The sequence below is a fragment of the Lobosporangium transversale genome, assembly GCF_002105155.1.
Source record: "Lobosporangium transversale strain NRRL 3116 chromosome Unknown BCR41scaffold_13, whole genome shotgun sequence".
Taxonomy (NCBI): Eukaryota; Fungi; Mortierellomycota; class Mortierellomycetes; order Mortierellales; family Mortierellaceae; genus Lobosporangium; species Lobosporangium transversale.
Window position 1 is genome coordinate 104,536 of NW_019028991.1, and position 11,549 is coordinate 116,084.

An 11,549-nucleotide genomic window follows, 5' to 3' on the forward strand; every position below is an offset into this window, starting at 1 on the left:
TTTCCAAGGATTTGTTTCTAAAAAAAATATTGAAAGGCAGCAAATGGCATTCCGTCGGAAAGTCCGTCTCGGGTTTATTGTTTACAAAGGGGTTGCAGATGATAAATAAAAAATCGTCCAAGGATCTTCAGGATGCATGCGCAAGAAAAGAACATGGACGTGCAGAGCTTCTTTTTTATGCCAAAGAGCCCTGACTTGTCAAAATGTCCCCCTGATGAGAGACGCGTCCTGAAACAAACTCTGAGTCAAGGAGAGAAATACTACGTCTCAGAAATGTACAAACGCGCAGGGTTATTCCGCATCCTATGTATTACCTACCCTATTCATTAATTGTCCTATTATGGCTGTTCAAAGCATTATGGCGGCAGCTCACTTTCAATCCCCCCCCTTTTTTTTTTTTTTTTTTTTTAATGATGGCTAAACAAAAACATTATTTAGTTGCTTAAACATGGGTATCCTGGTCTACAGAATTACTATCATAATCCCAAACATCATGGATCCACTTCTTCATATTGACTTCTTCTGTAGTACGTATTGATGACTCAACAATGAAAGGATGCTCCATGATCTGTTCTGGCGTAGGTCTTTTCCTGAAATCCCTAATCATGCTATCAATTCAGTCAAGTGTTGGTAGCAATAATAGTTCAATAATGGTGAAATTAATAATGCCAATAAAAAAAAGATCGATAATATCAAAAACATGAGCTATTGAATTAGTATGAAGCTATAAGAATCTGTAACAAGTCGATTTTCAGAACAACAATAACAAAAGAAAACATACCACTGTGCGAGGAAATCCCTAAAATTTTCTGACCAAGGTTCATCCTCTGGTAATGACGGTACAGGCTGGTTCACGATACACATTAATAACTCGAAAGGAGCAAGATTATTTGGGAAAGGGAACTTCATTTGAGCTATTTCCACCATTGTCATGCCTAATGACCATACGTCAGACTGTACAGGGTATTTGCCTCCTTGGATTCTTTCGGGCTAGAAATCATACGGATATTAAAAATAAATTAGCGGACGATAGGAAAAAATAAAATAAAATAAAAAATAAAAAATAAAAAAAAAAAGAAAGGACCAAGTAAGACTTGTCTGTAAAACAATGTTGAAGCACCCCTACTTACTGCCATATAATAGCTTGTGCCAACAAACGTCTCTGCAAGAGAGTTGACCAGATCCCCGCTTACGCCGAAATCGCAGAGCTTGATATTGCCTTCCATTGTGACCACAATATTTGATGGCTTCAAATCTGTTTGTTACAAGAGAGAAATAGTATGTTCAGGCTCAGAACAAGAAAACACAGAACTGTAGGTGATATAAATCATATTCCCAGTCTGAGCTTGCACAAAAGAAAAGCTATGACGTTACCTCGATGAATGACATGGTGCATTTTGTGTAAATAAACGAGACCATTGAGAACAGCCTCGCTGATTTTGCCCAATACTTTTTCTGAGATGGACTGCCCCTTCTCGGCGACACGCTTATAGACCGACTCCATGCTTCCTCCTTCGCAATACTCCATGCAGATTGCCAATTCATCGCCATCCATATAAGCACCATAAAAGGTTACAATCCATGGTGAATGACAACGATCCAATGTCTTGAGTTCCCGCTCCAACAACCTTTGAAAATCTGGGTTAGGATCACAGCGAACGTGCTACATAAAGTGAGGTTAAGGAAAGTCATGGGGTAAAGAAAGGTTAGCATAGGTAATGTCAGGCTGTCATTATTACTCTGTGTTCATAAAATGAAAAAGGGGCTGATATCAGTGCAAGGCCACTGCCGATGCAGGCTAGAACAAAATAAAATAAAATAAAAAAAAACCCCGATCCTGTAACAATCTTTGTCCTTTTGAAGGAATTCAACAGATACGAACAGCCAATGAGTCAACAAAAACGTAGGTGCTTACTTTTCGCGCCATAATAAAGCCTGTAGGTACATGCTTGACTTTGCTTACTGTGCCTGCGGAACCTTCACCCAATTTCTTAACAGTAACTATGTCCTCTGGCCGAAGAGTATAGTTCATCAATGGGTCAGATGCTCGTGAGCCTCCTGGAGTGTCTGGAATACTTCTTGTCAACCGCGTGTCCTTATCCACTCCTGAAGCAATTGCATAGTGAGCTACGCGTGCCGGATCTCTTGGATTCCGATCCAAATAATCCGTTAAAGATCTTGGCTGGACACCAGGACATGTGGTATTATAATAGCGCGTATGGTGAGTAGTGAGTAGTGAGTGTAATGAGTGTAATGAGTGGAAAATGGTGAATGGCAATCGAGAAAGGCAGGAAGTTAGTGGCCGGTATCGTACAGAAAAGCACTCACTCGTGGTAGACAGTCTCTGTGTTTGATTGTGCCACGCAGCAGCCTCTTTAAAAGCATCAACATATTCTCTTACATTTAAAGCCGGTATTGGTGACGGTGTGGCGGAATTGGGCTGTGGTGTGTTGAGCTGCACATGAAGAACTGGCTTCACTTTTTTGGCGTGTGATCTTACTAAAGGCATGATTATCTCTTTATTTTAATTCTTTTAGGTAAGCGCAATGTATAAATGTGAATGTAGGGGCTTTGACACGCTTTCCCTTGTCTAATCGATGTTAAGAAGCCTTTCTTTTTTCAATTGAATGCCTGTAGGAGGATGAATGAAATGATGAAGACTAAAGAAAGTAGGAAAAAACACTTTTTTAAAAAAAGGAGAAAAATGAATACGTCTAATTGACAACATGCCTTAATTGAACACGTGTTCTCCCGCTATTCTATGAAGCATTTTTGGCCACCAACATTCAATATGTACTTTTTATTCGATCAGCAAGCTCTTGAAGCTTTGCAGGCATGTGGTCTCTTGATCCACATACTAAGAGACCAGCTACATAGGCTTGGTGAAGAATTCCACAGAGATCAGCCCTGTCCCGCTTGAAATTCTGCAGCAAAATCTGACATAGGGCTTTTGCATCTCTTTACCTTATGATCTACCAAAAACGGCAGTGTGGGTAAAAGAACAAATGCTGATTAGAGTCAGAATAGCGTGCTTCGTACAGCTCCGCACAGCAACGGACACGTACAATCACGACATGCTTGTCACCAACAATCAAACATGTGCATACTACAGAAAGTTATCAGTGACAAACGCGTCGAACGGAGTTGAGCGCAACCAAATAAAAGCTCTTGTGTGCCTCGAGCAGTCTCCTACCTCTTCATTTCCTCCTTTCTCTTTCGCTCGCTTTCTCACTCTTCGATCTCCTTACTCCATTGTTCCTCAACAGAATCAAAGCCATTGAACTCTCTTTTTTTTTTTTTTTTTTTTTTTTTTTTTTTTCATATCTCTTTGGTCTTATATCCTTTTATTCAATACCAAAAAAAAAAAAAAAAAGAGCCACAAACTGCAACCAGTGAGCGAGTATAACCCCGTTTATTAAAGCACACAGGGCATAAAAGTAGCGAATGACTTCTCGTCAATGTCGTTAGATATGCGCCCAGGGATGAGCTTTGTTAATTTTTACAAAATATCCATGATTCATGAACACTTACCGCGACAAACATCCCACAAAGTCACTCACAGTTGATTCTATTAGGATGTCTGTCATAAACAGCTTCCTACTTCCCACAGACGTCGACACGGTATCCAAAAGCCTACGAAAACAGTGATATTGCACAATCATCCAAGCAGTCAACCTTTAGGAAGTTGTTGTATGCACATGTCTAGAAACTGTTTAGACAGATATTTTTGATAACCGTACATATGAAGTGTGTATGAAGAATAGTAGCTGGAAAATGATAAAGAGGGATAAAGACAGAAAGAAAGTAAGAGAATGAGATAGTGAATGCATCCAGAATTGTCTGTGCATCGGTTCCTGCTTCGGGATCTCGCCAAAAACAAATTCCGGCTCAACAGGAGCAATGTGGGCATGATATCATCGGGTCTTTTTTTTTTTTTTTTTTTAGTGCATGGCCATGTCAACATGTCAACGTTGATCAGACTATTGAAAGGATAAGGAGACAAGGAGAAAAGGCAAGGAGTGATTTGGTGAACCACCTGATTACAGCTTGAGTTTCCAGAACAAGGCAGATAACAAATCCTCCCTGTGCGATGGATCCACTACATGAATACAAATAGCGGAGTTGTAAGATAGAATGACTGCTACACAGAAATTATATGGTATAAATAAACGAATAAAACGTATAAACAGATTGTGGGAACAAATTCAACAATTCCATTTTAGTTGGGTCGTCTAACTTTTATTTCAACGAACGCTCAAAGACTAGGCGGGACCCATCTCACATCGTCAAAAATAAAACCTCCACTTTCTTTTTTTTCTTTCTTCTTTTTTTTTTTTTTTTCCTCATCCATTTCATTCGTTTCCTTCATTTATTTTACTTCTTCTTATTACTGCCATGTCTTCTGTCCAGCACAAGTTCCTTAAGCAAAAGTCTGTTGGCGTTGTTGGCGTCCCTTTCTCTGGTGGCCAGGTAAATATAAAATGCTATTTCAGTGCCAATCGCATCCTATTTAAACCAATGATGAAAGTGCTCTCCGCAGCAAACAAACATTGGATCTGATCAGCATTGATCAGACAAAACGATCAGATGAGAATGTAAAAACTCATGTGAGATGCATTCTACATCTCGAGCTGTCGAATCAATACACAACTGTAGTTTTCCTCTTTCTTTATACCTTTCTAATGGCAACTCACTCAATCTTTTCTGCCCCTAATTCTTTGATAGCCTAGAGCTGGTGTTGACCTTGGTCCTCTCAAGATCATCGAGTTTGGACTCTTGGACCAACTCAAGGAACTCAACTGGCAGGTCAAGTTTGATGGCCACCGCGATTACACTGCCATGAAGCCTGCCTCTGATCCTCCAGTTGGCAAGCTCCTCAATGCTCGCCATGTTTCTGCTGTGACGGAATCTGTTGCTGAATCCGTTTCTACTCATCTCAAGGAGGGCTCCCTTGCCCTTACCTTGGGTGGTGACCATTCTATCGCCTTGGAACTGTCTCTGGAACTATGGCCGTTCACCCCAATGCCGGCTTGATCTGGGTTGATGCTCACGCTGTAAGTTGACCATTTGGAGTAATGACAAGCGTTTTTTTTTTTTTTGTAATTGTTCTCCTTTTTTTTTTTTTATTGTTGGATGGAATGTGCTTTCCCAAATTACCAAAATGAACTACATCACTACATACAACCAAAAAAAAAAAAAAAAAAAAAAAAAAAACCTCCACGGAACAAAGAAAAAGGTTTGAATACTCAAATAAAATTATGTACTTAAAAAATTCTAGGATATCAACACCCCGAGAGCACTGGAGAGCGGCAATATCCACGGCTGCCCTATTTCCTTCTTACTTGGAATTGCTGGACAGATCAATGAGTTTAGCTGGGTCAAGCCTTGCCTTAGCCTGATCGCATTGTCTATATTGGTCTTCGCGATGTCGATGCTGGCGAGAAAAAGATCTTACGGGAGCATGGCATTAAGGCTTTCTCAATGCACGAGGTTGATAAGTATGGTATCTCTAAGGTTGTTTGAGATGGCCATCGAACATATTTCTCCCAACCTCTCACACCCTATCCATCTCAGCTTCGACGTTGATGCTCTCGACCCTACAGTCGCCCCTTCCACTGGTATGCTGAAAAAGAATGTGCTCATTAGTCAGACGCTGGCATTAGATTGTTTACTTTTTTTTTTTTTAGAGCCTTGGAGACTAATTTTTGTCTTATTAAAAATATCCAGGTACACCCGTTCGTGGAGGACTGACCTTCCGTGAGGGTCATTACATCTGCGAGGCTATTCACGAGACCGGATGTTTAGTTTCAATGGATTTGATGGAGGTTAACCCTTCACTTGAGGATGATAACGCTGTCTTCCAGACCGTTACCATTGGTTGCTCTTTGGTGCGCTGCGCTTTGGGAGAGACTCTTCTCTTAAATCATTAACCTCCTTGCATCTTTTGTCGCCGGAACCCACAAAAAATTGATTCAAAAGGCATTGGCATGACATCCATTTTTCCCTTGTCCTCAATCCCGAATTTACAGTAAAAAAAAAAAAAAAAGCATCAAAAACATTTTAAAATTAACAAAAAGCAAAAAAAAAAAAAATACTAAAAAAAGAAAAAAGAACTCGTTTTCAACAAACCACACTTTTAAGCCTTGCAAAAAACTAGAACGGACCAAAGACGAATAGTGGCCCTTGCCTTGAATATTAAGAAGGGTCATGAGGAGGAAACTCTCTGGAGAAGGAGCAGGAGTAAACTGAACTACTTTTTACCGTTGCTTTCACCTTCAGGGGACCAAGTTGTTGGTATAAAACAGAAATATTCACAAATAAAAAATACAATTCACCTTTGAAAACCCATTGTGCACGATTGGATGTCTCAAAAGTACTGGTATTCGTTAATCATGTGGATGACAAGCACAAGAAATTCAATCTTCTTCACTATCTATATACCCCTAGATGGCTCAACGATAACTTGCCTCGGGGATTTGGGCAGCTGCTGCCTGTGCTAGTGCTTGTGCTTGTGCTTGCGCTGGTGCCTTTCCTTGCGTGTTATTGGCTATGGGTGGTCGGAACATCGGCAGCATCTACTCTTGCTTATGTATGCTGGTGCTGGTGCCAGTGTCGGTCCCCTTTCTTGCACGCTTTTTGATATAGATGCTCCAAGTGCTGGTCACGAATATCGTGTCTGTGTATGCGTCAATGCTGGTACCACCTGCTCCTGCATCCAACCAAGGATGGTTTCTTTCTTTGTCAATCGAATGAAGGAAGAGAGGGCACTCCTGCTCCTCAAATGACATTTACAGTATTTTGTGCGACAAGCACGTCCCGATGTGCAATTAGGACAGCACGGACGGCGCAGATTGGTGCAGCCAATGATCATCTACGCCAACTACAATTCTCGTAGCGTGCAAAAATATGACATCGATCCATTAAACATGTCCATGTAGTTGTGAAAGTTAAAGACCAATGTATTCAAATGAAAAGCCATTAGTGACATCCAAGAGGGGTTAAAAATAAGTGCTTTTTTCTTTTTTCTGTCACACTAAAGGTAATCCCTATTTAATCAATAGGAGAATCTTTCCCCACCAGGTCAATGCGGTTAGATTGGAGGATGTCATGGGAAAATGTCCTTTCCTTGGGCACAGTCCTGAGAGGAGGAATTAACGCTGTGGAGAGAATAAACAAAGCTACTATTGACTGCGAGCCGTTCGTCTATATCAACATACATATTTGGATAGTTGGACAGCGCTCTTGATACTTTTTCTGACAATGGAGAGTTGTAATATGGCTTGAGGATGTACAGTGGATGATGGCCTCTTTGTTTTGTTCTTGTTTCCAATTTGCTTTCAGGAACATTCAAATCTCCCATTCTTCATTACTTTAGTCACGTGACCTTCTCTTTGATCGTGTGCACAATTGAGCTCACCTCCATTGCCATTTTGTACATTACCTTTTCTTTCTTTCTATTTCGTGTCATTTTCATTCCCATGACCTCATACAAAGGGGTGCATGATTGTATTCCAACACAATCCAATAATAAACAAGAAGAAAAGCTCTTTACTTGGTTGAAATGAAATAAAAGAAACGAGTTAGACCTCATCCTGTTCCATGACAAGTGTCTTTGAAATGTTATTTTCTTTTTGGGAATAAAGCTCAGCCAGGCCAGTCAACTCCTCCTTCGCTTGCTTCGGAGGTCCACAGAGACAAGAGCACTAAAGACAGACAGACACTCCAAAACCAGACCAGGGTTGATTTGTAAACAACAGACATGAAAATATTTTTCATCTGCTTTCTTTCCTTCATCCTCACTCTTTAACTCATTTTATATTATTTATTCTCATTCTCTCCCTTCTTCGTTTGCTCTCATCCTTCACATCTCTACATCCGATCAAACCCCTCATCCTTCTTATATATTTAACAACCTCTTATTCTTCGCGTTAATCTAGGTGCTTCACGTCATCTGTTACTGTAAAAACTAGATTCTCTTTTATTTTCAGTTTCCTCTATCTCTTGTAGCACTAAATACATAAAGAGGACGCGACACGCGGGTACAGCGGGGTCAATTAACGCATAACAATGTTCAGCCTTGATATTAAAGCAAGACAAGAGCAGGCCATTACGGTCGGATGCTGTGGACTGTTAATGCTCGTATTTTATTTACAAAGTCTACTTTTTTTTTTTTTTTTTTTTTGAAGTTGTCACCCAACAGGGAAAAAAATGGCACCATCGAACACTGACGTCGACATGCGTCCCGCAACGCCACCGGGATCTGCAGAAACTTTGATCGAATCGAGCATGATTAAGGATAGGGACATGGAGGCAACTACTATCGGAGGTGACAAACATGTAAATGCTCTGCCTGTCAAAGCAAAAGAGGCCTTGGTGTTAGCGGATGAATCCAATGCTGCTAAAGTTATGGTGGATGGCAAGAATGATGAAACCACAGCTATTGTAAATATTAAAGATCCATTAGAGGTAGCTTCTGCTCTGAAGCTGCTAGGAAGGGCCACACCAGCAGGCCACAGTGGCCTCAACTGCCACCGCTACCACTGCCACCAAAATCCTTCAGAATGGTGACCACAAAATGACAAAGAGCCTGATCGGCAAAGAGAGCAGGAGACATGAAGCAAATAATGAACTTGGTGAACGGACGTGGGCGTAATCACCATAAAAACGAAAAGATTGAAGATCGAGTATCACGTCATGTCGATGATCAAGATGTAGATCATGATACCCATCAACCTTCGGATGAAAAGTACAAGCGACTCAAGCGGAAACTCAAACAAGTATTAGAGGTAAAGGCATAGATCTGAATTTATTATGTCCTTTACGGCACTTTTGTCTTGGCCTTGAAAAATCTTTTTGAAAAAGTGCACTTTTTATCTTTTATTATTATTGCTATTATTCACGACACTAAAAAGACACCGTTTTGCCCTTATTTTGAACAGGAGAATGAGCGACTGAGCATTGAATTGGGCCATTCCAATAGGGGCGCGCCAGCTGCGTCAAGAAAAAAAGTATGTTGGTTGCTTTCTCTTTGGTAACCTGAATTGAAGATTGCGCTGTGGCCAAATCATTTATTTACTTGGCTATTCACACTTTTTTTTTTTTTTTTTTTTTTTAATATACATATATATATATATATATATTGTATCTTCATTTAACTACAGCTTGCTACTGGATCTTGTGCTTATGAACGGGAGTCTGACTCGAGCCCTGATACTTTATCATCATTGAGCAGCGATAGTGATGTATCAGATTCGTCTGTTAATAGTTTCTATCAATCCAGATCTAGAAGGGCATCACCTTTACGAGCCACTTCTACAGCACCGTCATCCTCTAAAAAACAATCCAAAGTAACAGGAACCAATAAAAGTTTAGATGTGCCCTCTTCTGCACCTGCAACAACCCACCACCCTAAGAAGACAGTCAATAAAGCAGTGGCGGGCACAGGCATACGTAAACAAACTAGTGGAATTGGAAAGAAAGAAGATAGGCCTGTTTCGACACCATCGACCATCACCAATGTTGGATCAGCCACCCAGAAACCAAAGAGAATTCATAACACAACCAAATTGAGGCCTTCCTGTCTAGCAAGGTTCGCAAAGTTCAGCCTATTGAAAGAGATGAGCATGGAAATGTGAAACTACCAGTGACAGTAGGGATTATCACCATCATGGATCTCGACACGTTGTCTATGATCGAGAAGCTTTTCACAATGAACGATATATCTGGCCTGTTGGGTACAAGATGTCACGATCTTACAATAGCATGATTGATCCAACTCAGCAGACGACATACACTTGTAGCGTTATCGATGATGGCGAGGCGCCGAAGGTAAAGCACATCATCGTATATTTTGTATTTCTAAGGTCTTAAATGTTTACGATACTATAGGGGCATTTCAATTGAGCATTGTATTTCTTACTGAGATATCTATTTTCCCTTCGCCCCCAGTTTCAAATTGATGCAGAAGATCAACCAGGGAAACCCATCATTGCAGGGACGGCCACAGGGGCATGGACCCATGTCGTCAAAGCTGCGAACTCGATCCCAAGCGTGATCACTCTAATTCCGCCTCAGGCCCAGACTATTTTGGATTTTCAAACGCCACTATTGCCAAAATGATTCAGGACTTGCCTAATGCTGATAAGTGTAGTAAAACTTATATCATGCAACGATATGAAGAACCATCTACAAAATCGTCATCAGAGAAGCGCAAGGTCGCTGCTGCGTTGGGCTCGAAAAACGGCAAGGCTAGTGGCAATGGCGATGGCGAGGATGATCAACTTGAGGACGATGATGGAGGTGATGAGGGTGATGATAGTGATACATATGCGTCGCTTGGCACACCAAACAAAAAGAAATCGAGGCTCACTGAATCTCCTACTATTCGACGGGCAGGGTTTGGATCAAGAAAGGAAGAGGAAGAGATGGGTGGAGGATATCATGAGGAGGAGGAAGAAGTAGATGAGTTGGAAGAAGGTGGCGAGGAAGAAGTGGATGAGTTGGAAGGCGAAAATGATGAGACAATGTCAGATGGGGATATAGGCGATATTGGACCAGTGTCAAATATGTCCTCTCAAACCGAACCCACAACCACAATCACAACGAATTCATCAATTCCTATTACTTCGACATACATTGGCGCGAGTGTCCCCCATCAAGAAAGAGCAGAGTCGGAACTAGTTGAGATTGAGGACTCAGATATGAATATGGACTCAACAGCAATAGAGCCAAGTTCTAAGTAGACAACTTGAAATAATAGTATTACTAATAATAAAAAGTTCAAGAGAGTCATTCCTGATGGGTAAAATAGTCTAGGATTGTACTTATTGAATAGTACAGACTACACCGGTTAGCGCCAAGTAGTCTTGTGCGTGATGTATTTTGGTTTATTGGCTCCTACAACAAGCTCTCCTAATGGAAATATAAATACACGAGTACGTCAATTATATATATATACATATATATATATGTCATATACATCGTTAAATCAATGACATCTTGACAACATCCACATTAGCGGAGATTATTTTTACTTTATCCCTGATTTTTAATGGGAACCGAGAGCCATAGTCAGTATGTGGAGCAAGAGGGTCCATGAACCCTAATATTTCAACCTAAACTCAGCCGACAATTGAGCTGCACAATGTGGTCAAAAGAATCCACCTGGCATCCTCTCGATACATGTATGATAGAGCAAGTTAACAATGAGACCCCATGATGGCGCTATAGTAGAATAGGTTAATATTATGAGTTTGCAAAGCATATTCTCCCTTTAATCTGTTGTAGACAAGCTTTATTTTTATAACCTTATTGCTTCACAGCCTAGCTTACTGTATCGAAAAGTGTATACATAAATTAGAGAGATGATCGGTCCTCCTTTTAATTTCCCTATTGTACATGTACATGACAGTTTCCTTCCAAAAAGTTGCATGCGTGGCAATGAAAAAAAAAAAAAAAAAAAAAGACCAAGCCCACTCATGGGCCTTTTTTCTTTGTTTGTTTTCCATGCATTTAATTTACGGAAAGTCGTACAAGAAAATGGATTTTGC

General features: G+C 40.6%; 5 protein-coding genes across 5 annotated transcripts; 4 read left to right on the forward strand and 1 right to left on the reverse strand.

Annotated features, from left to right (window-relative positions):
• Positions 1 to 442: 442 nt before the first annotated feature.
• On the reverse strand, positions 443 to 2,032 carry BCR41DRAFT_377383 (kinase-like domain-containing protein; the record flags this gene model as incomplete). Its single annotated transcript, XM_022027098.1, has 5 exons — positions 443 to 608; positions 782 to 990; positions 1,131 to 1,255; positions 1,375 to 1,663; positions 1,916 to 2,032. The coding sequence occupies 5 exons, from the start codon at positions 2,030 to 2,032 to the stop codon at positions 443 to 445; spliced, it is 906 nt and encodes a 301-aa protein (XP_021882500.1).
• A 2,363-nt stretch (positions 2,033 to 4,395) lies between these two features.
• Positions 4,396 to 5,930, forward strand: BCR41DRAFT_377384 (arginase; the record flags this gene model as incomplete). Its single annotated transcript, XM_022027099.1, has 4 exons — positions 4,396 to 4,470; positions 4,726 to 4,994; positions 5,296 to 5,618; positions 5,728 to 5,930. The coding sequence occupies 4 exons, from the start codon at positions 4,396 to 4,398 to the stop codon at positions 5,928 to 5,930; spliced, it is 870 nt and encodes a 289-aa protein (XP_021882501.1).
• A 2,278-nt stretch (positions 5,931 to 8,208) lies between these two features.
• On the forward strand, positions 8,209 to 8,568 carry BCR41DRAFT_369660 (hypothetical protein; the record flags this gene model as incomplete). Its single annotated transcript, XM_022026478.1, has 1 exon — positions 8,209 to 8,568. One exon carries the CDS (start codon positions 8,209 to 8,211, stop codon positions 8,566 to 8,568), a length of 360 nt encoding a protein of 119 aa, XP_021882502.1.
• Positions 8,569 to 8,624: 56 nt separating this feature from the next.
• On the forward strand, positions 8,625 to 10,119 carry BCR41DRAFT_394994 (hypothetical protein; the record flags this gene model as incomplete). Its single annotated transcript, XM_022028687.1, has 5 exons — positions 8,625 to 8,786; positions 8,940 to 9,008; positions 9,162 to 9,589; positions 9,645 to 9,828; positions 9,949 to 10,119. 5 exons carry the CDS (start codon positions 8,625 to 8,627, stop codon positions 10,117 to 10,119), a joined length of 1,014 nt encoding a protein of 337 aa, XP_021882503.1.
• Positions 10,120 to 10,163: 44 nt separating this feature from the next.
• Positions 10,164 to 10,742, forward strand: BCR41DRAFT_394995 (hypothetical protein; the record flags this gene model as incomplete). The annotated part of the gene is made up of 1 exon (XM_022028688.1): positions 10,164 to 10,742. The coding sequence occupies one exon, from the start codon at positions 10,164 to 10,166 to the stop codon at positions 10,740 to 10,742; it is 579 nt and encodes a 192-aa protein (XP_021882504.1).
• Positions 10,743 to 11,549: the final 807 nt, after the last annotated feature.